The sequence below is a fragment of the Condylura cristata genome, unplaced genomic scaffold, assembly GCF_000260355.1.
Source record: "Condylura cristata isolate star-nosed mole 26May11 unplaced genomic scaffold, ConCri1.0 scaffold00001, whole genome shotgun sequence".
NCBI classification, from domain to species: domain Eukaryota; kingdom Metazoa; phylum Chordata; class Mammalia; order Eulipotyphla; family Talpidae; genus Condylura; species Condylura cristata.
In genome coordinates this window covers 82,149,302-82,177,210 of record NW_004567102.1, presented here as the reverse complement: position 1 = coordinate 82,177,210, position 27,909 = coordinate 82,149,302, and the positions used below count along the sequence as shown (strand labels likewise).

General features: G+C 38.5%; 1 protein-coding gene across 1 annotated transcript in view; it reads left to right on the top strand.

Annotated features, from left to right (window-relative positions):
- The window catches only part of SYNE1 (spectrin repeat containing, nuclear envelope 1), a 424,261-nt gene that overhangs the window by 85,813 nt on the left and 310,539 nt on the right, over positions 1–27,909 (top strand). Inside the window, exons 4-13 of the mRNA XM_012735121.1 lie at positions 1,863–1,958; positions 4,556–4,639; positions 9,729–9,749; positions 10,212–10,304; positions 11,243–11,421; positions 14,889–15,085; positions 18,114–18,223; positions 23,364–23,471; positions 25,907–26,044; positions 27,200–27,364. Of these exons, the coding sequence (XP_012590575.1) occupies positions 1,863–1,958; positions 4,556–4,639; positions 9,729–9,749; positions 10,212–10,304; positions 11,243–11,421; positions 14,889–15,085; positions 18,114–18,223; positions 23,364–23,471; positions 25,907–26,044; positions 27,200–27,364 (1,191 nt within the window). The remainder of the gene's footprint in view (positions 1–1,862; positions 1,959–4,555; positions 4,640–9,728; positions 9,750–10,211; positions 10,305–11,242; positions 11,422–14,888; positions 15,086–18,113; positions 18,224–23,363; positions 23,472–25,906; positions 26,045–27,199; positions 27,365–27,909) is intronic.

Genomic DNA, 27,909 nt, shown 5'->3' with positions numbered 1-27,909 from the left:
AGGCGGGAATCGAACTCATGCGGAAGCGGTTTTAGATTCTCAGTGCTGTGCTTTAACCCGCTGCGCCACCAGGGAGGGCCCGTAGACCATATTTTAATGACGATATATAGCTAATAATTTTAGCTTTATTACATTGAAGAGTTTGCATTATAATGGCTCATTTTATTTTGAATAATTTTATATACCTGCTTAGAATATAAAGTCACTTAGATATTTGCCACATAAGTAATAAGGAGTGTGAATAGTGGAATTTAAAAGGGAATGCTTGAAAATGAAAGATCTGTTATTTTTGAACCTGTATTTCACAGCATGAGAACAAAATGTATTTAGCTGTGCACTTTATTAAGAGAGAAAAATGCATTCAAAATTAGGATTGTACCATTCGGAGTCTATAATTCACACAGTCATAAGAGAAATACAAAATCTCCATTTCAGTGGGTAGAGAAAAATCACATTTCAATAACACATTTGGTGATCTGTTACAGGGTAGCCCAGAGTGGATTGGGGGTAGGGTCCAGAAAGCTGGAGTAGGGGGTGGAGTCCATAAGACTCTGCAGAGTTCCTTTAGGACATCCTTCCCCTTAACAATCAATTATCTCTACATAGAACTTTTTAATTTTTTAGAAGTAAAGGCTGTTGAAAGTCAGGAATTCAGCAATGAGCTTTTCATATGATCCATTAAAAATCAGAAAACTATGTCCAGATTGTAGATGGAAAAATTCTTATTTTATGGGAAAATTTCTTATTTTATGGGAAATCTGAGAATACTTCCCTTCCTCTGATCAGCAATATTAGTTAGCATCTTCACTTTTTTCTTTCTTCTGAGTTAAGATATACTTTAAATCAAGGTTTGGCAAATCCCAGTATATTAGGTACCTTAATTAACTATTAAAAAATAAAAGACCTTTCACCAATTTAAAACAGGCTTTGACTTATTTTTCAGTATTGGCCATGGGTCCATACTGCTAAGTCTGGATTCTTGAATTTAGGTTCCTTGAGGCTCAATGTCACTGTGTAAAAGAACACTTGCTAGATTTCTCTAGACTTTGAAATACAACACAGCCAGTGAGCGTGCAAGAGATAAAATCTGGGGTTTCCCTGGTGCCATGGGGATTAATGTCTCAGTGCTCTCAAGCTATCGCCAGTCACTGTGGCATGAGTTCAATCCCCGGCCAGGGAGCTGACCCACATGGCGCAGAGACCTCTCCTGTCCCACCTGCTGCTCCCCTCAGCAGTATATTTCAGTAGATCCACCTGTTCTTCCTACTCTGTCTCTGGTGAGACCTCTCATCCCTGCATCTCTGGTCTGTACCCCAGTTCTTCTATAAATATGAATAAATGAATAAATAAAAATAAATAATTAAAGAAGTTTTAAAAGCAATGAAGACCGTAACCGTGGATATGCTAACAGTGCTCTCTGAGCAGGGCACAGAGCCTGGAGTGTCCTGCGGCTATGCAGCTCCTGGTTAAGCACCGCTCATGTGCACTGAGAGGAAGATGGGAAGTCGATTCAGTGTTCTGAGTTGCCTCATCTCCCTTTTTAGGTTTGCTTTGATCTCACTTGCTCATCTTGTACAGTGTTAGTACCCTGTTTTCCTTCTCATGTTCTACCCCATCTCAACCATGTCAAAAATCCCTTTCTAGAAAGATGCCGGTGTGTATGTGAAAAGCCCACACATTAAGTTGTTTTTTGAATGTAATGTGATCTCCAAGAGATTGTTTTTCTCCTTATAGTTGATAATTGTCAATTCTATCCAAAATAGAGTGTAAGGATTTAGAAATTTCTCCTATAGATTCATCACAATGACTAACAGGGATTTGTTAGAGGCTTTTTTTGCATTTATTCATTTTTTCTTTTGTAGCGTAAGCCCCCGATGGTGATAGAGGACCTGTTTGAAGACATGAAAGATGGTGTGAAGCTGCTTGCTCTTCTGGAGGTCCTGTCTGGGCAGAAACTGGTAGGAATTTTTTTAGTGACTAAGCTTGTCAAATTATTCTTCCCATTTGGAATTTGAGAGCAGGGTTGTGGAGTTCGAAGTGTCAAGAAACGTCATCCATTTAAGAGCAAGTCCTTTCTTGGAGTTTGAAACACAAAGGAAACAGACTTCTGGCCACTTCTGGGAGCAAGGAATAAATTTCCTTTCTAGTTCCTGTGTATTTTATTCACTAAGGTAGACTGCAAAACATTTGTGTATAGTAGTAGCAAGCTTAGAATAAGAGCAAAGAACTTCATCAAAAGTGAATTGTGGTTACTTCTGCATCATCTATAGAGTATCCAGGAAGAGAAGTTGCAAAATAGTTGTTTGGCTGTAAGTGTTTGCTTTGGAAAGATCACTGGTCTCTTCTATGTATTCATGCAGTTTGTTGAAGCTTGGGCTTGAAATTACCATGGTGTTTCTCACACCTTGCTGATACCCTCAGTTATCTGCAGCAAGAACAACTTGTTCGGAATCATCTCTTTTACTGGCAGCTGAGCCAGCGGAATGAAAATATCACCGGTGAACCATACAATATATTTTATGACATTATTAAAATAATAGGATATATATATTTTTTTCTGGTTCATGCTTTTTCATTTCATTGGGAGAAGTAAAAAGAAGTAAAAACTAAAGAAGCAAGTTTTGCAAACATGAACTATTTATAAATGATGTTTAGTAGATTGAGAAAAAGGTTTTCAAGACACAATATTCAGAGTGTTGCATAACAACCAGTCACAGGCCCAAACTGGGAGTCATTGTTTGTCTTTATTTATTACATCTTGACAAGAATTACACAATCATCATTACTTGGGCCATTATGTTTTCTAAAAAGTGTTTTGCCTGAACAAAGTAACTGTGGAAAAGCTTGTTGCAGGCACAAGCTGATGTTAATTTCATGGAGATCATTTATCTAATTTGAGTCATTTTGTACAGAGCTCTTGGTGGCTTCTGCACTGTCCGCCCCACCCCAGGTAGGCCAGGGGTGACTTTGCTGGGCTCTCCAGCCTCATGTTGTCTCCAACACTGTGCCCCTGGGCTGCTGCTCACAAGGGTTTTATTGTCGAAGCCCCCAGGGCCACGAGGCAGCGAACGAGCTGTGCAGCGGCCATGGGCTTCTGCTGCTCCATCGCGGGCCTTCCAGGTCGTGCTCTAGGAAACAGATTTCTGCCTTCCAGATCCGTGCTCCCCACCTGCCAGCTTGGTTCCGGCTCATTCAACTGCTCAGACTTGTTTTGTGGACATTGCTCTGCTCCCTGGGGTGTGGTCTCCCTGGGGCCACGAAGTCCAGCAAGCCTGTAGCTTATGCTCTTCTGGCCCACTTGGGCTGAGACTGTGCTGGGGCAGGAGGCAGGTGCCTCCTGGAAGTGGGTGCTGCACTGGGCTGTCCTAGAGAAAGCCTGTCGCCTGAGGGAACATTGGAGTCCCACATGGAGGCATGTGGGCCCCCCATCTAGCTGGGGGTGACTTCTTGTTGGGGGTCGGGGGAGGAGCAGATATGTATTCTATGTGGTGCTGTGGATGGGTCTACATTCTGCATTATGAAGGTGATGGCCCCCATGTACCTTCAGTGGAGGTGGGAACCCATGAATAAATGCTCCAGCGTTTGTAGGAAGGGCCAGTCTGAGGTTTACTCTACAGAGTGTCCCAGAGGGTCCTCAGAGGGTGTGTTCCCCACTTATCCACAGTAGAAAGCCTCGGTAGCAAATCCTTGATTGGCTTCCCTCCTTCCCTGTCACACTCTCCATGAAGCCTCACTCCTGCCACCTGGGGTCACCTCCCTAATAAATGTGGGCACCTACATCCGTGTGTCAGGCTCTGCTTTGGGAGAACTCAACAAGACATCTAGGAACAGCTCATGGGAATATACAAACCTGCATCCGCTCAACAGACTGGCTTAGTGTTAGGATGTGGGAGTCAGTGAATTGAAATATTATATATACCCCTTGATCGTCTGAAATCTCCAGTCCCCTTGCAACTTTCCCGAATTCAGCTGTTTGCTTGAAGGTTGAAGACACATTCCTCCAACTAAAATGGTCATTTACAAGGTCTGTCATGAAGTGTCAATATAATTTTGTGATTGTACTTGGCTAACAGCACTCAGAAACCTTGGTGGATTTTTTAGACAGAGTATATATTTTGACATGAGAACCCTACTTCTGTTTAAGTACCCTGCTCATTCAGAAGAGTTAGTACTGTTTGTTCTCAGAACTAAAAGCAATTTTCAAAAAGGTTCTCAGCTTTCTCACTTAACAGGTGGACACGGAGACACTGGGCAGTTGTAGATTTAACTGATTATATTAAATCTCTCAAGAGTTCTGATTGCATCAAATGAAGATACTCTGAAATTTTAAAGAAACCCTGGTATTGGTTACTTATATACACATTATGGTTAAGTTCAATTTTATCAGAATGAACGTCTTTACTGAATCAATCGTACACCTTCGAATACTTGGATTAGCACATGTTTCTGTACGAGCTAACCTTTGTGAAAAATGGACTAACATGATAATTCTTGGTTATAACTGTCTTTTTCATATGTGCAGCTTTATTTATTCTTGCTTGTCCTTTTTACACAGCCTTGCGAACAAGGCCGCCGCATGAAACGAATCCACGCTGTGGCTAACATCGGCACAGCGCTCAAGTTCCTTGAAGGAAGGAAGGTAAGAGAGAGAAAAGAGAAGGCCTGGTTGCTGTCTGGGGCTGAAGCATGAGTGCAGTCTGCACCACACACACATGTACGGTCAGGGTGAGAGAGTGATAGATTTGCAGAAAAAGGGCAAAAAGGATACAGAAATTTTCTACCTACGTATCGCCCAGCTTCCTCTTGTGTTAAGAACTGACGTATACCTGACAGGAATATCAGCCTATGGAAATGACCATTGGTTTGCCGTTAACTGAGCGCAGGCCTGAGCCCCACATCACCATATCTCCTCCCGTGTGGTGCTTCTGTCCCAGGATCCAGTCTAGGGAGCACACCCCACATTTAGCTCCTTCCTTTCTCCCTTCTACTCTGTGACACTTCTTTGCTCGTCTTTCATGAACTCGTTGGTGACAGCTGGTTGTCATTTTGCAGAATAGCTGTCCATTTGGGTTGATAGGACGTTTTCTCATGACTAGACTATGGTGACACATTTTGGGCAAGAATTCCAAGGAAGTGACGTCATGTTCTTGTCAGTGCATGATCCGGCTGAGCGTACGCTTCAGATGACTTATCCTGGTGGTAATGACCTTGGTCATTTGGTACATGACCTTGACCACTTTTATGGTAAAGTAGCCACTCTTTGCCTGTGTCATGGAGAAACAAGTAGGGAAGGTGATCGAGAATATGCTACTATTTTGTTTCTTTCCCAGCTGCCTTCCCTTACTGCTTTCTGCGCTGTTTGTCTCCTGCGGAGCTGCACTTTCCTCCTCCTTTCTACATTTATCACTTGTTCTATCAGAAAAAGATGCCCTTCCTGCCCTTCTTTATTCACTCATTCAACTCACTAATTACGGCAGCGCAGACCGGTGACCATTTTTCAGCGCTGGCTAGAATCCAGCTCTTCTGTATTTGTCCTTGTTGTTGCCACGATTGTTATTTCGCTGCTCACCTTGCCCCCCTCTGGCCAGAGAGGGCCCCAGGCTGGCTCCTCTGCTCTCAGTTGGCCCCATCCTTTTCCAAGCATTTCCTTAATTTTGGAAACTATAGATTTTCCAAGTGGATATTATATTTTCAGCCCCTGCCCTTGAGTCACCGACTTCTCTAAGGAAACATTTCTTCCCTTACTGAATGGATGTAGGAGATCTGGGCACTAGTGGGCCCTGCTCCTGAGGCTCCTTTGCTGGCCCAGCCTCTCAGCAGACAGAGCGAAGTACGCATGCTTGCTATCTGTTTCTGCCTGTACTTCCCTCCTTCCGTCCCTCCATCTCCCCTGTCTGTTTAGGTTTGATCGCTCCTGGATGTTTGTGTGTGTAACTCATTGTTCAGATCAATACTTCTGACTTTACTCCAACACCTGGAGGTTTTTTCTAGCCTTCCCTGCTGATGTGATCTCTTCTCTCTGATGATGAGAAACCTAGACAGTCTACAGCATAGTCATACAGGACTTCCAGGCTGCAGGAAGCCTGTGTTTTAGGCTATTTAATTTTGTCAGTCATTCAGTTTCCCACTTCGGCCCTACTTTGTTTGGAGGGATATTCATTCACTAGAATATGCAAATAAAACTCCCCTTACTAACTGACATGTTGGAGAAACAGTTAATAACCTAAGAAAGGCATTGTTTGTAAAGAGAACCCGTCTTCTTTTCCCAGAACTTATTTATAGATGGTATATTTTCATAGAAAACCCTACTAAAAAAGCAGATTCAGACTTTGAATAATATATTATTCATCAAAGACAAAATATTTGTGACAGTCAAACAAAATCTAATGTGCTGTCATGCCGTCCCCGCAAACTACTCTCTTTAAATTAAAAAATAAACATGAAAATTACACGTTGGCCTATCCTTTTTGCATTTCCTTACTTCACTGATACAGAAGAAATGACATTGTGGAGGGATGACTTTTTGTGGGTGTTTTGGTCCCTTCCTCTTATTATTTAATGTTCTTTATAGGTGAAGGATTTACATTGCAATTGTATTTTCAGAAATTTGCCCTCCATGTAGATTTTTTCTTTAATAGTAGAATGTGGCTGGTCTTGGGTTCTTATCTAGTTTGATGTAGAGTAGTGAAGGCACTCTTGAATGAAGTCTCAATGGAAAAAACCCTCTAGCGTATTTATTTTTCCACTTGTTTAAGTACCATTTTTAAAAAAGCATCCATTAGCGTATGAATGAGAATTGTGTGAATCTATTATCTTATACTTGCCATTTTCCACAAGTGTCTTTCTACAATAAGATGTCAGGTGGAACATTGTAAACAAACACTCACCACCTTCCCTAGAACTTGCCATAGTGCAGGCAAGGGACATAAATCTAGGTTCCGAGGGCATCCAGATAGGTGCTCTAAAAGATGAAATTCCACTTTGGTAGCAAGAGAAATCATCAGTCCAATGATTTTAAAAGTAATCAAAAAGAGTTACCTCAAGTGAATGCATGGTGGTTCCACTTTTCCAGTTGACCAAGAAAAGCCAGTAATCTGGACTTTTATGGAAACCTAATTATTCATCATATTATATACTATATTTAATATTATATATTTTATTTAAGTTAAATAATGTGAGTAGGTGGCTACCTGTGTAACTATTTGCAGTGATCAGGCTGACACATCATTATAGAAAGCAGCCATGCAACATGATGATACTTCTGGTCATTTGGTTTCTAATTTAAGAAAAGCTAGTCATATGGATTTTTTAAAAAGATTTGTTTATTTATGCACACAAGAGCTGGGGTGTAGGCCAGAAGTATGGGGTGAGAGGATTCACCAAAGACAGAGAGTAGGGAACAGAACAGGTGGATTGGCTGAAATACACTACTGAGGGGAGTAGTGGAGAGACAGGAGAAGTCTGCCATGCCAGGTGGGTCACCTCCCTGGCTGGGGATCAAACTAGTGCTGACAGCTTTAGCTTCCGAGTGCTGTGCTTTAACCAGCTGTGCCACCAGGGAGGGCCCTCATCTGGATTTTTTTTTTAAAGATTTATTTATTTTTTGCATACAGAACTGGGGTACAGGCCAGAGGTGCAGTGGTGTTGAGAGGCTTCACCAGAGACAGAGTGGGGAACAGAACAGGCACATCAATGAAGTACATTGCTGAGAGGAGCAGTGGGTGGGTCAGGAGAGGGCTGCCAGGTCATGTGGATCACCTCCAGGGCTGGAGATCGAATTCACACTGAAGCAGTTGTGGCTCACTGGCAGTGCTATGTCCTAACCCGTTGTGTCACCAGGGAGGACCTCATCTGGATTTTTATGGAAAGTGTTTTAAACTTTATTCCAAGTAATTCAAATATTTTGAAGCATCATTGGGCTGTATTGTATTCATCTGTTATGGTGACCAGAATAGCTCCTTCACACCAGGTAGTTTGAACTGTCTGGGCCTAAAAGTCCAAGAAGCTCAAGGTCAAGGTGCTGGCAGGTTTCCGCCTCTCTTCCTCATTTGCAGATAGTCACCTTCTCATGTGTGCTCCATGGAGAGGAGGGCTCCAGTGTCTCTTCCCCTTCTTATTAGGTCACTAGTGTTATAGGATCAAAATCCATCATTATGACCTCATTGAATTTTAATTGCTTCCTTAACAGACTCATCTCCAGATAGAGTCACCTTGGGATGGGGGACAGGTTAGTACGTCAACATATGAACTTGGAGAGGGACATAATTCAGACCATATAGCTCTCTGGTTTGCAAAATCCGAATCGAGATCACCTGGGTAAAGTACAGTTGTCTAATCTGAATCCAAAACTGGAGGTATTTAGAAACAAAATTCTTGGGCTGTCTTCCCTTTGTTTTTAGTTTGGCAGGACTAAGGTATGGTTAGCCCGTGTGACCTTGTCCGCTTCCTGCTTCTAGAGATTCTTCAGTCTCTTTGAATGACTCTGTGGTTTTCCTTCTGGAAAACTGAACATTTATGTAAATTTAATAGGACTTTCTAAGGGAGCAGAGCTCAAAAACCCCACAAAACCCCTGTGTTCTGTTATGTGTTCTGTTCAGAACACAGTTTTTAGGAGAGAAAATAATTATAAAGAACATTTTTCTTCTCAAGTTGCACAGATTACTTATGGGTTCTGTAATATGTTGATATGTTAGCTTTATAGCTGAAACTGGTTTGTGGTAGGACATTCGGCTTATATCAACCACATTTGTTTTTAAAGAATTGTATATCAGGAAAAGGAAAAATCTGTGCTCTAGGAAATGTTGGCATACAATCTCACAGTGACATGAGCATGGACTATACATTTGTGGTCCATGGATTCCAAAATGAATGTGGAGAAAATTCTCAAGTGTTAAAACAAAGCAATAAGTGTTTTTAGAGGTTGCAATAGGTTCCGTCATAAAAGATTAATGACATGTGCTCTTTATTTTCATAAGCATGCGATATATGTCTTACATTCTCCTTGCTTTTATAGAAGTAATGCATACACTTGTAATCCATGACAGTTCTCAGTTTGTTTTTTTCCCCCCGGTCTCTGAGAATGATGAATGAGCTACTTCTGTGTTATAGAATTTCATAGATATGCCTTAAATTACTTACCAAAATTTCTTGATTCTCTTGATGTTTAAATAGTAAATTCAAACACATTTTCAAGAGTGACATATGATTTTGCATCTAATGAATCTGATGAGTCTGTAAGCTGTTTACAGACTTTAGAACTTTATTGTGAGTAACAGAGTTTATTAAATCTTGACTGAGAATTATTGAGCTAGATGTTGGAGGAGCATTTTATCATTTTTTCTAATGTATTTAGGGATGACAAAAGGGATGATGAGCAGTTGTTAATTGTATTCTGTAGAAATGAACTGAGATCGACTTACTATGCAAATTCATTTTGTTTTGACTTAGGAAAACACTGGGAAAACACTGAAATGAATACTGGGCGCACTTGTAGGCAGATGAACACACATCCTGAATGTTTTCGTGTTCTCAGTGCCTAAGGAGGGAGCTGGAGCCTTGTGTTCTCTCTCTACTATACTTTTACTTGACTTTTTTGGTTTGTCTCTAAAATGGATCCCCCAAATATGCTTTAAACTTACTCCCTCTATTTTTATTCCCTTTGAACAAGTAATGCTGATCTTGCAAGACGCTGTATGTATATCATCTTCTCCCTTTGTTTTGCATGTCAGTCCATTTACAGAGGATCGCCGGTTAGTACACATTTTAGAATTGTTCATCCTGACTCCTCTAGGTAAAAGAGAACCTAAGTTTCATGATCTTTGGTAACAAATGCAAAGTAAGTGCATCTTCTTCGACTGCTCACCACAGTTTCAAGTTTCAGTCAACCTCTGAATGTCAAGAATCACTATTATTTCCTTTTCTGTCTGGCATTTTGTTTGGTAATTCCTTGCATGACTTTTTTTTTTCTTCCAGTTTTATAGAAGTTTTGAAATCCATATGCAGTCATTTTTATTGTGTGCACCTAACGAATCCCCTGGAATTCCCCCTGGAACCAAGCACTTGTTGTGTCTGTGGCTCACCCTACTCACTCCTGCATCCCCTCATTGGGCATGACCGACGTTTGCTGATGTCTAATAAAGTGCTAACCACTGCATCGTTAGATGAGTTACAGTCTGCTAGCACAACACTAGTATGCTTTTCTTTTCAAACAGATCAAGTTAGTCAACATTAACTCCACTGACATCGCTGACGGCCGGCCCGCCATTGTTCTCGGGCTAGTGTGGACCATTATTCTGTATTTCCAGGTATCGTGCTAGACCGTCCCTTGTCTGTCCAGCTAGTGTTGTGGAGAGAGGTGACCTGTGGACATGTGAATGACCTCCTTATTGGCCATGCTTTGATCTGCAGGCTAAAAGAAATGTGGCCCTCAAATATATGTTGAGTTTTGGTAGCAGGAGAATTTCCTTTATTTTTTCACTGTAAAGGTGATGTGTAGCTCTCTCCAGAGAACTCTGGTCCTTGTGCTCAATCTGAAAAGTGGGCAGGACACAATAGAAAGGAAATATTGGTATTAAAAGAATAAAATCCCCTGTTTCTTTCTGGAAACAGTTCAATGTTCCTATTAGGCATGAAAAAGAAAAACAATAGAATAGCTCTTCTAACCATTAGGTTGATTTTATTTTTTAAAATAAATTATGTATTAAAATAGTTTTAGGTATACAGCAACACTGAGCAGAAGTTACCGAGATTTCCTTCTCAGCCCCTGCACCCACGCATCCATGACCCCCCATAACCACGTTTATCACTCACGCTCCATATTTATCTTGGGGTTTCCTTATGATATTGTGTAGTCTTTGAGTCTGAACACCTGTTAGATTTTATTCTTCTATCCGACAAGTACAAGGACAGTAAGACCATAGCCCTGTCCTTTCAGATCTTGCATTTTAAGGGTGTTAGGTAGACCATCTTTCACAGGAAAAATCAGTCCTCTGGAGAAAGAACAAAATATTTCTTTTATCAAAAATTTTTTTTTCATTGAGGCAACAATAGCTTACAACAATCTATGATTTAGGGAATTCACACGTCTGCAGATGTATATTATTACAGCACACACCCCACCCTAACCCAGATCCTCCACTATAGTCCATGAAGTCCCCTCCCCTACTTCCTCCTCACCTCCTCCACCACCTCTCAACGGCCCCGTAGTGGCTTCAATTCAGACTAACTTTGGTCTTTGCCACAGATTGAGGAATTGACCAGCAACCTGCCGCAGCTGCAGTCTCTGTCCAGCAGCGCATCCTCTGTGGACAGCATGGTCAGCGCTGAGCTGGCCAGTCCGCCCAGCAAGAGGAAGGTGGCCGCCAAGGGCCAAGGCAATGCCAAGAAGGCGTTATTAAAGTGGGTTCAGTACTCAGCAGCCAAGTAAGTACCAGGCGCTCATGTACGTTTGCAACTCTCAATCATGTGTTAGCAATTTCTTGCCAAATGCGCTTTGCAACTACAGCAAAATCGGAAGATATTTGAATTTGCTTTGCTTCAGATCTTGTTTCACTCTTGCCTTGAATTAAAATATAAATACGAATTACCACAACTATGCCAGGAAAATACTGTCATAAATCCATTTTCGTCTACATCTGGTGAAGCCTGATTAATTATGTTACATTTTCATTAGTAGTTCAAGGGCTAATTCTATGTAGGTTATTATTTGGCTTCTTCTACTTATCAAATAATCATTCCATATATAGCTCTAAGATTTTTTATTTCATTATCTTGTCATAAGACTGTTCTGCTTATTAATAATGTGAACTAAGGTTCCCATTCTCAAATAATTGCATCTGGTTTTATTTTCTGAAGCTTTTTAATGATTTTATTTTGAACTTTTTTTCCTTTGGTCTCACTTTTTCCCCAAATATAGATTCCTTTGTCAATTCGAGTTCTGTGGACTAAAATTTGCTTTTAGTTTCATTTGCTTCTAGTATGTACTTGTTTCTACATTTATGTCATAATGTTGGATAGACAGATTAGCCTCTCAAAAAGTATCTTCTCATAGCAATTTCCATAGAGTTTTCAGTTGGTCATAAACATATTTTGTGGTCAGATGTGAACAGTGGTAAGATTTTTGGATATAAAAATTGTGCTTTTTGTATGATTCTCCTAAATAACATGGGGACTTAACTTATTTTCCATTATGTTTTGCATGCCTAAATCTCACCTGAATGTCATACTCTTTCTGGAAAGCAGTTGTAAATAAATACTTATCATCATAAAATATTGAAACACTAAGCATAAGGAGTTCTTTTTAAAAAAAGATTTTTTTTTTTTTTCTTCCTACAACTTCTTTATTTATGCAGGGGTGCAGAGGTGCAGGGGTGTGAGAGGATTCATCAGAGACAGGGGAGCAGAACAGGTGGATCTACTGAAATAACCTGCTGAGGGGAGCAGCAGGTGAGACAGGAGAGGTCTGCTGCACCATATGGGCCAGCTTTCTGGCCAGGGATCTAACTCCTACTGCAGTGGCTGTCAGATAGCTTCATAGTGCTGAGGCATAATCTCTTGTGCCACCAGGAAGCCTTGGAAGGTCTACTTTTAGAGGGCTTGAAAAGCAAAAATAAGGGGAGAAAAAATAAACACAGGAAAGATGTGGTAAATGTTACCAATTTATATGGTTTCATTTAACTTTTTCGGGTTGTTAGTTTCCTAGTTTGGAGTGTATTGTTATAATTCAGGTTGCTCTCAAAAATATTTCTAAAAACAGAGCTTTGTGACTCCTTAGACTCTGCAGTAGAAATCGAAATAAAATGTGCTTCCTGCACTTTGTGCTGTGTACATTCCGTCTCCAGAGAGTATTACTAATCTCTTGTAGCTTGGCTGGGCAGGGTGAAAATATGTTCTTGGTAGGACCACACGTTTATAGCTACATATAAATTGTAGAGATTTGGGGGCAATGGCTGTTCTTTGCCATGAAAATTTTGATGATGAACATAAACTTTTGTAATGTAAAAACTGTTGATAACTTTTCGAAAGCCCCTGGTTATTTTCCGAGTCTCTCAGAGATTAAAAAAAAAAAAAATTAGTACCCACTTCAGTATTTGACATGTTCTAAGATTATAATCTGAGATGCTGTAGTTGAAGTTATATTATTCTCATAAAGCTAAAGATGGCAAGAAATGGCAAAACATTCCATAAACACCAAATTGTCAGTGTATTTACTATATTCATCACAATATTTGGAAAGTCGGTTAAAAGCTGTTTCATTAAGACAAGATAATTAAACTATGTATTTTGAAACCAATTTTCTGTGCTGTCAGTACATACTCTCAGAAATGAAAGCAATTTTTTAACACAGCTGATACTTGCAACCTTGTTTTCAAATGTCTTTGAAGTATAATGAGATTTTAAAACAAAAATTAATTAAAGCAAATGAAGAATGTTTATTCAGGTCCCTTTAAAACAACTTGAAATGAAGATACATTAGAGGTCAGAAAGCCCTATAAGGGAAGCATAGTTCTCACTTCTGTAAGTGATGTAGCAACATTTCTTTCAGTCTATATTATTTAGTAAGTTATCTAATTTGTCTTTAGATTAAAAAAAAATTTTATTTATTTGTGTGTAGGTAAACTGAGGTATAGGCTAATTGGGGTTGAGGGTGGTGATGAGAGGGTTCACCAGAGATAGAATAGGACCAGAACAGGTGGATCTACTGAAATGCACCTCTGAGGGGAGCAGCTGGAGAGACAGGAGAGGTCTGCTGCGCCCTGTGGATCACTCCCTGGCTGGGGTTTGAACTCAGGCCCTCCTAGAGGTAGTGTTGAAGCTTAACCCCCAGGCACTAGGGAGGCCCCCTCTTTGAGTTTTTATCTACAATTCTTAAATAAGAAGTTTGGCCTAGAACTAAAACTTTTTAAGAATATCACTTACATTTTGATCTAATCAGCATGGTGTGTGTGTATTCAACAAATACAAAGAAAGAAAATACTCTAAAACAGGAAATATTTAAGGAAATATTTTAAATATTTCCTTTTGAAAATGGCTGAAACAATAAAGAAATTCAACAGGATCAGAAAATATCTGGTTATATGAAGAATTTTTATGAACAAACTTTTATTTATAACCCACCTATTTCACTAAGAGATAATTTGAGGTAGTTTTAAAAGACTGTGGATATAAATCCATTTTACATGAGGACCTTTTGGCAAAGGAAAATGTAGACCAAACTGTGCCTGAAACCCATTAGGTATTTACATCAGAGACACTCTGGAAGCACTGGGTATTGGAAGGTTCAAGGTTGTGTTTCAGAAGGACTTTTACACAAATGGTATCCTCTTACCCTTTGCTTTTCCCACACAATGGTATATTTTTGAGAATTTGTCCAAGTAGCTATATATGAAACGTGTTCTTTTATCACTTCCAACCTGTAGATGAAGCACATTTTGTCTGTGGTCTGGTGATGTCATTAGTCAGTACTAGGTCACAGTACTGTCTGTTATAAACTACACGTTGGCTGTATCTATCAACCCCTTGAATTCTTGCCAGAATCTAGGACGCTAAGGGGATAAGAAAAAAAAAAAAAAAGCAGTGAATTATTATCACTTAGGGTGTTTTATATTATTTCTATTTTTATTTTGCAAGATATTTTTTTCTAAATTCCTTTAAAAATGTGCCTTAAATTGTATATATTTCATACAGAAAAATCCACTACAGAAAACGACTAAGTAGGAATTTCTACATCTTCTTACCCTCTAAAATTTCTTTTGTTCACTTTTTCTCAAAACCAGTTCACTGGTATAACTGAGCATGTATCATTATAGTGGGATAGGTTTGGATTGCCCTGAGGAAGAGTGTGTTATCTGTTCAAAACATGACATTATTTTGGTTTCGGTCACACCAAGGCAGATTGGCGTTGAAGTGAAAGACTTCGGACGGAGCTGGAGAAGCGGGGTTGCCTTTCACTCTGTCATCCATGCTATTCGGCCGGAGCTTGTGGACTTTGAGAAAGTGAGAAGCAGATCCAACAGGGAGAATCTGGAGGAGGCTTTCACCATTGCTGAGACGGAGCTGGGAATCCCCAGGTTACTGGATCCCGAAGGTATGTGGAGTAATTGTTGGCTCTCGCCTCCTCAGTTTGGTAAGTTTGTGTGTCTTCAACCCAGAAATTACTTCTGAGACCCTATTAGAAGCTACAAGAAGAAAAGCAGGAATATCTTCCTTCTCTGATTTTCTTTATTTTTTAAATTGTCTTATTTTGGGGGGTAACCTTGGTCTGCAACACAGTACATATATCTTTTAAATTATTTTTAAAAATTTATTTACTGATGCATACAGAGCTGGGGTACAGGCCAGAGGTGCAGGAGCAGTGAAAGGACTCACCAGAATCAGAGCGGGGAACAGAACAGGCAGATCAATGAAGTACACTGCTGAGGGGAGCAGCGGGGGGTCAGGAGAGGTCTGCTGCGCCATGTGGGTCACCTCCGGGGTGGGATTGAGCTCGCACAGAAGTGGTCTGACCAGCTTCTCAATGCTGTTCTTTAATCCGTTGTGCCAGCAGGGAGGGCCCCACTGTATATTTTATGGGTGTAGGCACATACCTCTTTAGATGTGTTTCCACTTCCCATACACCCATATAGCACCCTAAATCATCCACCACAGTCCACTGGACTAAGCTAGCCTCGGGTCTCCACTCACTCAGCACCAGGGGAGAGGCCCACATGTGTCCAGCCCACAACCTCAGAGGCGTGTACATTGGAGCTGAAATGTTTCTGAGAGAGAGAGAGAGCTGGTTGAGAGGAAAGGACAGATGCTTCTTTGGCACCGAAACTGAGGTGCCTAAATCCAAGGCTTTACCATTTGTAAGGTGCTCCTGACAAACATTAGGTGTTTTCCTAATGAAATCGCTCCCAAATTACCCAGCTGGGCCCTCCCTGGTGGTGCAGCAGGTTGAAGCGCAGCACTATGAAGCTGTCCTCAGCCACTGCAGCATGAGTTTGATCCCCGCCAGTGAGGTGACCCCCATGGGGCAGCAGACCTCTTGTGTCTCCCCACTGCTCCCCTCAGCAGTGTATTTCATCAATCTGCCCTGTTCTGCTCCCCACTCTGTCTCTGGTGAATCCTCACACCTTCCACACCTCTAGCCTGTAGCCCAGTTCTTGTGTGTATAAATAAATAAAATTTTAAAAAGAAATTACTGAGCAGGAATTACTGAGAGAAACAGATGAAATAGGTCGGTATCCATTCTGATGAGCTTGTTATGAGCTGCACAGAGGCTGAGGCACGGGGCTTTTCTGATTCCTGCTTCGTGTGGCTGTTTTCCACATTCCCATCTCATCAAGTTTTGCTCATTCTTCACAGGCATCTTGTACATCAGTGAATTTGTTGTTTTTAAGAGCAGCTTTGAGTCACTGAAGGAATCACAGAATACGTTATCTGTGTTTCCTTTTAAGTCATTTGAGTAGCAGCACTTTTCAAAAATTATGCTGATGGTCTCTAAAAATGATAACTCCAAATTACAAGGAAAACTACAAAATATTAGGGCGGTTTTATATTTCAACTGGCATGCTTTGGGTTTGTTTTATATTTTTGGTTCTGTGGGTACTTATTTATATTTGTAATGTCCAATTGTATACATATTTTTATTACGTTTAACAGGGATATTCAAAGGATTTTTTTAAACATTCAACTCTTGGTAAGGATGTGAAGAATAGGAACCGTCATATACTGTTGGTTGGATTGTATCAGTAGTCTGGTTCAGAACTTAAGGGACACGGTATGGAGGTATCTCAGAATATTAAATATAGGTCGACCATATGATCCAGCAATTCCACTCCTAGATATATAATGGACAAATGCAAGAAACATTAACTTAAGGGATAGGTGTACTCCTTTGCTTACTGCAACACTATTTAAAAAATATCCAAGTTGTTGAAACAACCTAAGTGTTCAAGGATAGAGTGGATTAGGAAGATGTGGTATATATACAATGAAGTACTATGCAGCTATAAAAAATGATGGATTCTTGCCATTTGTGACCACATGGGTGAACTGAGGGGGATAATGCTAAGCAAATAAATCAGAAGGAAGAAGACAAATGCCAATGGTTTCCCTTATTGGTAGAATGTAAGCACATGAAGCAAATGACCAGATGAGACCAAACAAATAACATATGCTAGAAATCTGACTGTAGACTTCTTGTTACTAGAGGGAGAGAGCAGACTGGGGAGGGTTCCCAATGGACTATGGTGGAGTGCTCTGTTGCCTTGGTGGTGGGTGTGGTGTGGTCACATACAGCTGAAGGGGTATGAGCCCATACTTCTGAATCCTGCACAGAGTTATAAATCAGTGTCACCTCAATAAAGAAAAATAGTCAAAAGTGAAAGTCAGGTCTTAAGGATGCAGTCTTACTCTCATTCTGTTATTTCTAAATATGAATAAATATCTTTGCCTGAGTTGAAAATCTTTCATATTAAGGATAATACTATTAAGATAATATTCATCTGGGATAAATATCTTTGCTGATTTTATTATGTAAACATCCTTAAACTGAAAGTGACAATAATTGGGACCTTCTCAGGTTTGTGTCTCTCTCAAAGAGAACTTGATTTTTCAGAGTACGGCAACCTGGGAAAATCTTCCATTATGACCATGGCATCTGTGAAATTGAACATATGGCATCTTCTTTTCAAAAACAAATAATGCAGAGGCCAGGGGAGCCTGGTTGCTCTTTGACATACAAGCTGGATAGTCTCATGTCCTTCAGTACCACACCCGTTTTCAGTTTCCCACTTGAAACTTGGACATCATTTGTGTTATGAACTATACAGGATGTCTGAATAAACATATAATATCTCCTCTTTTTGATGAAATCAGTGTTAAGCTCATTCAAATGAAGCATTTGCAGTTCTCCTGAAAGCTCTTCCTTATAATGAGTTACCTTTCTGAGTTCTAAAATGTCCATGTACTTGATCCATAAATCGTATCCTCCCCTCACTCTGAATGTTAATTCTGTTTTTCTTCTGCATTTAAAGCAATATCTTTTGATAGATTAGCTGGATTCAAAGTTTGTGTAATTAAATCCAATCAAAGCAGGTGAATATGTCCCTGTTTGGTTTTGCTTTTTCTAGATGTTGATGTGGACAAGCCAGATGAGAAGTCCATCATGACCTACGTAGCCCAGTTTCTGAAGCATTATCCTGACATTCACAATACAGGCTCTGATGAGCAAGAAAATGATGTAAGTATTTGCTTTCATAGTGCACTCACTGGTAGTGATTGCTTTTTTAATCATGCTGTTTTCAAAAAACAGAAATGCATTTTAATACGAGAGCAGCCGAGTCAATAATTGGTATTACCTATGGTGAGACTAGAAAGGACATTTTCTCTGATTTGTATATCAGAACAAGCGTTACTAATAAATGTTGAATGTATGATGTTGATGATTAGCGTCAAGGACAGACATCAATGTTGGGAAACTCCATTTTACTATTGAAGCAACTTCATATCCATCATATTTGAACATTTAAGTCTTGGGTCACCTTGATCTGGTGAAATCAAATTTTTACTGAGCTGCAAACATATGGATGTATGTTTTTAATCTAATTATCCACTGTGGTTAGATTTCTAATTATTCACTGGTTAGATTTGTCAGCCTATCATTAGGTTATGTAACATTTGTACATAATGGCATATGTTCACTGTCATAAAGAAAAGCCAAAATTGATGAAAAGAAATCACCTCCAAGACAGAGCCTATCTTAGAAAATAATCTATATGTTGGTATGCGATTCCAACATTTTTCTATGTCTATTAGGCATATAATATTTCCACAAAATAGAACCATACATACAATGTTATAATTTTCTGTTGACATTGTACAAAACTCTTTTCATATCATTCTCTCCAGGTCATCGTATACATAACAGTAATTTATTTATTCAACTTTAGTTGGAAACTTCAGTTGCTGTTGTAGGCAATGCTTCTATGAGAAATTTTGTAATAAAGCAGTATTTTATAATTCATTCTCATTTATAATTTATTCATTTGTAATTCATTCTCTGTAAAAATCATACAGATTTTTATTGCTGTAGAAATCTGTTTTCAAGTTATCCTGTCAAAAAATGTGTCCCATTTTCTACTCCAGCCAGTATACCAGGTTTCCTGTTTTCCCATTTTTTAATAACAACAGATATTATTCTTTCAAAGTGTTACTGATTTTTATCATAGAGAGTGGATTTACTGCTAAACTTAAAATTAACTATAAGGCAGACATCAGAGGAAACAAGTGGAATGAGTTCTATTTTCCTTGTTCATGCCCCAACTTGAGTTTTCATAGTAATTTGAAGTTATACTGAAAAGCAAACATTTTTAAATGCAATTCTGGAATAGACATAGAGAAAGGTTGGAAAAGACCAGGAAACATAACCCCAACTTTTCAAATAGGAAGTGTTACTGCAACAGCAGAAATCCATGATTTTTAGAAATAAATTTGTGTTTCCAAGGTCACTCTGATGAGGTTCATCTGGCATTTACAGACTATATCCTTTATTCCTCAGCACTATAGTTTCAGGAAACCTGTTTTGCTTCTTGCCAGGATTCAGGAAGAAATATTGATAACCAGTGTAACTTCCATGGTTAGTCAAGTGAATCTTTCAAAGTAACACCACAGACAGCAAAGCAAACACTGTCATTGCTAGTCCTACATTTGCATTAGAGTTACTTGGGCTTTCAGATTTTGGAGATTATAATCAATTGTGGACACTGCTGTGCAAATAAGAGACTATAAGAAAATGTTAGACTTGTCCCATAAAGTATAGAGAAAACCATTTTCCATCTGTTTTCAGATGTAATGTCCTTATAGTACCCATTGGGCTTATTTCTGATCTATTTTCTGAGCCTATACTATTTCCATTTCTCTGACTGTAGACATTTCCGCAATGAGAAAACTCTGTGACTAGAAACATCTTTGAAACAAAAGGAGATGCTTTTGTTAGTGCTCATAAGCATGAGTTTAATGCAAAGACCCTTGGGATTTAAGACACACATTCCTGATATAAGCTTGTTGGTATACTTTATTAAAGAGAACTTTATTAGGGAAATATTAGTCTCATTATCTAGAAAATAAATTCTGAATTTTAAAAATTCTCTATTTTTCACCCCTAAAAAAAGGATGCACATAATTTCTTCGGGATTAACTTTAAGGGAAATTTACAGTAAGCATTCTTAAAGTGATATGTGTAATGTAGGGTGTAAGCATTTAAACTAGTTATTTGAATAAGAAAAGGATCATATTTATGATGTGGGCTTTTTATTTGTTTTGTAAAGCTAAATGGCCACCTAATGATGACTATTTAACCATTTAGATTTTATAAACATTAGGGATTTTGATGTCATTATCTCAGTATTTGTCCAATCAGATCTTAATAAATAGGTTTTTTAATTCATTTTATAAAAATATTGTCATCAACACATCTACCAAGATTTTACTAGTATGTAAGCACTTGACTTCTATACCTCCTTCAATATTTTCTAGATGCTAATTTTATTACTACTATTATTTATTGAAGTCATATTTGTTTATAACAGTGTCTATCCCATAGAGGTATATATTAAATCTTGATTCCTTCTTAGAAATAGACATTGTTATACTTTTATTACTTCAACTAAGAAAATTGGTAAAGAAACTTTTTCTCTAAGGGTATTCTTTGTACAATTAGCACTCAGTCATGAATAAAATAGGCCTATTAAATTCTCCGTTATTTGTTCATTTCTTCTTCCCCTGCAACAAGTGTTGCTGAGTGTTTTCAGGGGCACAGCAGGTCTGAATTGTAATGGGCTACAGAGATGAGTGTGTTGATTCCATTTATAGAGAAAAGACGTGTCATATGCCTCTTGTTACATGGCTCTCTTTTTAAAATCTTTAATATTCAAGACACACACACACACACACACACACACACACACACACACATATAAAACGGGCTCCGTGGAATTATTACAAATTAAACTCACAGCATCAAATGTTGAAAAACTCCATTGTTATTTTGGACTCAAATATTTTCATCTTGTTTAAAGTTACAAAGGTGTCTGAAAATATCTCTACCCTTCAAATTGTTGTCTATTTATTACAGGCAGATGACACTCTATTGGTTTTTTTGTTTCCTATATAATTTTGTCCCTGATTGATATTATTTTTCTATATATTATCTTTTTCATATTGTTAGGAAATATTTCCAGGTTTCCCATCTTTTGAAATTTTTTTCCAAAATTTGAAGGTAAGATTTAAGCCATCTTGAATCAATGACCCCCCTTCTAAACATCCTAATTCCCATATCTGACAACTATTCTTCTGCATGTATTTGTTCTTTTATTTCCTTCCCCTTCCTAATAGAGCCAATAACATATATACATGCCACTAAATGTTACTGTCTAAACCACTCCCTTAGACTTCTCACTAATTTTTAATTATAAGATGGCATCAATTAATTCCTTCTTAATAATACTAACATGAATAAAGGGAAGAATTTATAATTATGTTTTTTAATATGTGACATGGAAATTAAGTCACATATGTGTTTTTATATTTTTATATCAATCAGGAAATTATTAATTTGTAATAACTAATTAACAACAAACAGGAGAAAGGTAAGCATTCAGATAGTTCATAATGCTATTTTATCACGTCTCTATGCACTATTGTGTCACATAGCATATGATGAATGGTCGAAAAATGCTTATGAAATTAATGACTGTGAATTCTTTCCCATGATTAAATTATCCTCTACTTCAATTTTTTCCATCTTTCTTTATAATCCATCTAAATCTGAAGTTAAGCAACTTACAACACTAGACACCTTATGCTAACATTGGAGCAAAAAGCTTGAAGTAACTAATTTCATATCTCAAATGTTAAATTAACTTTTTATTTCATGCTACATGAAGTATGAGCTTACATATGTGTGGGTGTAGAGGGAAACATGCTGTAAAACCTAAAAATGTGTTTGTGTATGTGTGAGAGAGTGAGAGAGTAAGAAAAACACTGACCTTTTACCTGACATTTTGGTGGCCCTCTACAGCAAATAAACCCCTGTCTATTGGAAGACTTGTGAAAATTACCAACTGAAGAAGAATCACTATGATAAATGGTTCTGGAGCCAAGCGTTGCCTTGTACTTTATTTTCCTCTTAAAAGGGACAAAGTTGAGTGTGTAAATAGCTATCTCCTTTTACCTTACTGCAATTTACCTGACATTTGACACTAGAAAAAAATGTCATTTACTAAATAGACTCTATTTACTTTAGTAATTTAATTCTGCCTTTCAGATGACTGTGAGACATGATTTAAATTGGTGACAAACATGTAATGATGACTGTCCTTGGCAGCTCACTGTGGTAATCCCCACTAAGTGGTCACATCGACCAGAGTGTTTCATTCCGCTGAGGTCACAGAATGTCTTTTTTACTTTTATGGGCATGAAGGTCAGCAAATGATAAAGCTATGTCTTGATCATGTTCATCTGATCTTCCAGAGGATTCATTGCAGAAAGAGCTGGAGCTGTTGAATCTGTTACCAATCAGTCATTTAGTTCATAATTATATGCCGAAAGGTGGCTACCAGATTCTGTTAGGCTAGAAGAAGAAAAGATACATAAAGAGTTTATAATATGGGGAAGGGGTGGAAAAGGTACCGGAGAAATAAATTCTAAGTGCATTTGGTGAATATTTGGGCTCAAAACTTGTCCCTAAAGTGGTACCTGGGCAAACAACATGAGTCATCTAGAAACTTTTTAGAAATGCAAATTCTCAGCCTGAACCTTCATCTACTGCACTGAAAAGGCCAAGGATGGTATCCAGAAATCTGTGTTTTCACAAACCTTCTAAACTATACACAGAATGAGAAAAATGTCTTCTGTACATGTGGAGCTAATGTGATAATACTGAATAATATTTTTATAGTATACACAAGTAGTTTAATACTTCTGGGACTGTAGTTCCTCAAATTCAGTCAGTATTTGTCTCTTCTAGTATATTCCTCTGAGTTTCCAGGGGCCTTGGGTTGAGAAGTAAACATAGACATAGATTTCTTCCATTCCATCAACTGTTCTCAGCATTTTTGTACCAAGGACATTCCCTCTTGAACACATTTTCTTAATTAGTGTTTCTTGAGGATAAATGGAGGTAGATGAATTTCAAAAATATTAAATAATATAATAATATAATATTTTTCTAGACTCAACTTTTGCTTCTTGTTCTCCAAAAGGGTTTAAGGTGGGGGTGGGGGAGCATGTTCAGTGACAATTGGAACTCACTAATTATCATCTCTTCTAGTATCAGCCAGGTATTAATAAGCATTAAATCTGTAATGTCTGTTGGTTTCTAGAGAGAAGATAGACTAATTTTGAAGGAGACAAAAGTTTGGATAGATCAGTTTGAACGAGATCTGACAAGGGCACAGATGGCAGAATCAAACTTTCAGGATAAATATCAGGTAATGTGGTGTGGTGTGGTGAAGAGATTTCAAGTTTTCGAAAGTTTTTCATGAGTTAGATTTATTTATATAACTTAATTGCTGTTTACTCTTTCAAATAAAATTTACAAGAAAAGTCTTTAAAGAAATACAGTTTAAATATTGTTTAATAATTGTATTTTTGTGTAAATGGATAATTTTAAATTAATCATGCATCACACTGTATATAAAGTGATGAGTTTTAAGACTTCTCAAAATCTCAATCTTGTAGTGACCCAGAACACAGACATCTAGTCATTGTTTTTGGAGAACTCATGATTATGCAGATGTCACATAACAAAAATATTTACTAGAAGTCACTTCAATGTCAACATTATGATAGAACAAGCTGAATTCAGTAAGAGATTGCAAATGGATATTGGGAATGGGCCTGTTAGCAGGATCAATTTCTTCTGTGAACGACCTTATGCACCTTGAAGACATTCAAGCAGAGACAAGGGTTCCTGCTATTGTCATTATGGGCCCCCAGTCTCATTACGTTGTCATTAACTGCCCTTCTGCTTCTAAATTTCCACATTGAAAACAATACGTTTTCAAACCAGTTTTGCCAATTAAATTGTGATTTGTTCTGTGCACAGTGACATTTTTCTCCTACTTAAAATGGCATTGCATTTTAGTAGCAAACTAAAATACATCCAGTCTACATTATGTCACAGTCATTTTCTCCAACCATACAAAGAGACTCAACATGGCAGGCAAGTAGTCAGCTGTGGCATCAGTGTGTGATTTTATAGACTGAGATGTGTGAAGCGTGCCTGCATTTAGATGGTGATACTGTTGTTATTATACTTGTTGATCTTTGTAAAACAGTACATAGATACTTGTGTGTCTGCACATATCTGCTTTGAAATTCAATACAATCTTTTTTTCCCAAAATTATATTTTTTAGGACATGTTCCACTTTTTAAAAATGTTTTATAATAATTTTATTTATGCATACAAGAACGAGGGTACAGGCCAGAGGTGCCTGGGGTGAGAGATTCACCAGAGAGAGTGGGGGAACAAAACAGGCGGATCTACTGAAATACACCGCTGAGGGGAACAGTGCCTAGGACAGGGGTTTATTAAAAAACAAAAAACAAAAAACTTATTAGACCAGTAAATTGAGAATAGAAATTCAATAAAAGGGTGAATATGGCTAGTCTGTTGTTTAGTTTAATTTTAGCATAAATCATCAAAAAATAAATTCCAAGCTATAAAATTGCTTGTTAGACTGATGTTACTTTACAATAGAAAAACAACCGATTAGAATATACAAAACAGAAACAAACCGTTCAGTTCAAAGATGATCAACCAGTTTTAAAAAATAGGGTTAGAAACCAGCTAAATGTGAACAAAGAGAACATTTTCTTTCATCTGTGTGTTTTATTACATAATCTGCGTTTTTTACTTCTATTCATTAATCAGTTGTGTGTTTTCTACTTTTTCCATGGAAAGAATTCTGTGGGGTAAAGATCTGAAGACTGGTTTTTGACATTGTTTTGGTATTTTTTAATTACATTAAATTAAAAGAAATAGAAGGTTTATGTTAGTTCACCATCTCTCCCCAGTGTTCTCCAGGTGAACTTATATATTTACTTAAGACTTAGGATTTTATTTACATGTGCTATCAGTGAGAGTCTGTAAAGCAGTTCTTGTTCACATTAGCATAATTACAAAGTTGCTGGCATTTTCAATTCCTATTGGGACTTCAAGTCATATTTTAGAATGTGATAATTTGATATAAAAATGTAGAACTTAAGTTAAAAGTCATTACTCTTTTAGGCTTAGTATTTTAGGCTTAGTAAGCTTTCCTATTAGGCTTATGGTCAATTTTAAATATTACACATCTATGTTACCCACACTGTGATCAGAAAGTGCTACTTTAATTTTTAACACCATAAAATTACAGCAAAAGGTTGTTATGGAAATGACATCCCATAAGTAATCCGCTTCCTATATAGGCTTATTTAAATACAACTTTAATTATCTCCCATCTTATTTTGATAGGTGCAATTCAGTAAATTAGGTGATACTTTGAAATAAAGCAATAATGTTAATTATTAGTGTGTACTTAAGAGTTTTATTTCCTAAGGAGGAAGATTATTAAACAACAAATGAAAACCCTGAAAGTTAGTCTTGTCTCCACTAGTCCTTGCCAAGCCACTTTTTGGCTTATGTTACCAACAGCCGCGTCTGGCTCTGCTATATGGTTACAGACGAGCCAGAGGCGGGAACGCACAGACAGCTCGTCCCTTACTGAGTGGTTGCTGCTGTTAGGAACATGGCTGCCATTTTAGTTACCACAACATACACTGGTATCCAAACAAAAAGCGTTGTTCCTGAGGAAATGTGGTTTCCTTTGCTTTTGCTTTTTTGACTCATTGCCACGTTGTTGCTGTTTTTTACTCTTTTAGTCATTTAAGCACTTCAGAGTTCAATATGAAATAAAAAGGAAACAGATTGAACACCTCATACAGCCCTTGCATCGGGATGGCAAGTTGTCACTTGACCAAGCATTGGTGAAACAGGCATGGGAAAGAGTATCCTCCAGGGTATGTGCTCCAGGCTTCATCTCAGAGGGGCTTCGGTAATTTAGTCAAGACTGTGTGCCGCCATCTTTTCTGCACAGCTGTAGCCCACCAGCTCGGCCTGCCCCTGTGTTATAGGCAGGCTTACCCGTGGGGGCCACTTTTGCCCTCTTTTCAGTGTCTCCTGTGAGTTAGTGAAGTGCTTGGTTAGCTTTTTTCCGGTCCCTCCTGCTCCACAGCATAATATCCCCGTTAACTAGAAGGGCTATTTCGCACTTGATGCGGCTTAATGCCGGATTGTCTAGAACTGAGTTTGCGCGGATGCTGCGCGGATCGTTGTCTCCTAGTTCCATAACCACATTTCACGACAGTTCATACTCTGCCTACATTCCGTTTGATATTCTTTAACTTAAGCGTGCTGTCTTATCCAGTCTCTCATGAGCTTCATGGAAAGCTGCTTAGTAACTTTCCTATCAGTAGTTTAAAGTTTCAAGGCCAAGATTTCATAACCCCTGAACTTGTCACTAATGGAAATCCTGTTTTGTCAGCTTACCCTATTTTCTTCATCGGATAGTCCATTTTTTCCCCATAAATTCTATCAAAGAACTGGTTTGTTCCCAAGCACCTACTTGTCCCATTTGGCATCCCAATTAAGTGAGATTGGGGGATTGTATCAAGTGGAAGAGAGGGTTTTGGAATGACATTATTAAAGAAAGAATCCTGAATATTCATCTTTCTCAGGACATGTCTAGATGACTCTTCTCGCCAATGGGTTCTCACAATGATCCAGCGGGAGATTTGCAAGGGAACACATCACTTGATGTCTAACCACTACATCCTTAAACTCGTCAGCAAGCCCAGTCCCTTCCTTCCCTTTCAGAAGAACCAAACTGAAACCCAGTAGATGCTTTATGCTGTTCCTCTAGGGAAATCGCTTTGTCTCCTAGTGCTATCCTTTTATGTCATACTTGAAGTATTACAGTTTTTTCTTATACCTATAATTTCCTCTCCATCCCAAAAGCATTACACTTAGAACACAGATATTTGTTTATTTGATACTTATTATTTTAGCCAAAATTATGATTATAAGGTCTTACGTAGACTCTAAAATCATTAGGGGGAACTTAAGGATTTCTGTAATAGAGATATGTCATTCCTTCCTCTCTCTTTTAATTTCAGCTCTTTGATTGGCATATACAGCTTGATAAGTCTCTTCCTGCACCTTTGGGCACCATAGGTGCTTGGTTGTATAGAGCAGAGGTGGCTCTGAGGGAGGAAATAACCATTCAGCAGGTCCATGAGGAAACAGCCAACACAATACAGCAGAAGCTTGAGCAGCACAAGGTAAGCTTTGTGGCTGGAGAATGTCCCATCATTACACTCTCATTGTGGCCTGGAGAGGCAGCCTCTTCAGCTCTTGGTCCGAGGCATCTATCCTGCTGATTCAGAAAAGTCTGTTGTCCTCTCAGGTGTTCTGGGGTTGAACCAGGTTCAGGCTTCTGTAAGGTACAGAAAAGCCTGGGCCACTTGTACGTGGACACATCCAGTATATTAAAAATAGGGGGAAATACTAAAACAAGGTGACACTGATAATGCCACTTTAACACATTAACAACATGGTGTAAATGTCACATAATGGTATTCCTTCTTGCAAAGCATTTAGCAGTTGAAATTATTTAAACTGCCATGAATATTTCAAGCAAAACCAGTCACTTACAGGCTTTAAAACACATGCAGAAGGTATGTCAGTTGTGAGGTAGATGTGTTAACTTGGCAAATACACACCAGTACCATGTGCCAGTTTTTGGCCTGAGGGGAACAGGTACCCAAATCTCAAGTCAGTGATAGGATTAAGCCTGGACGATCTCTTAGTCATTTGTGACTGTTTG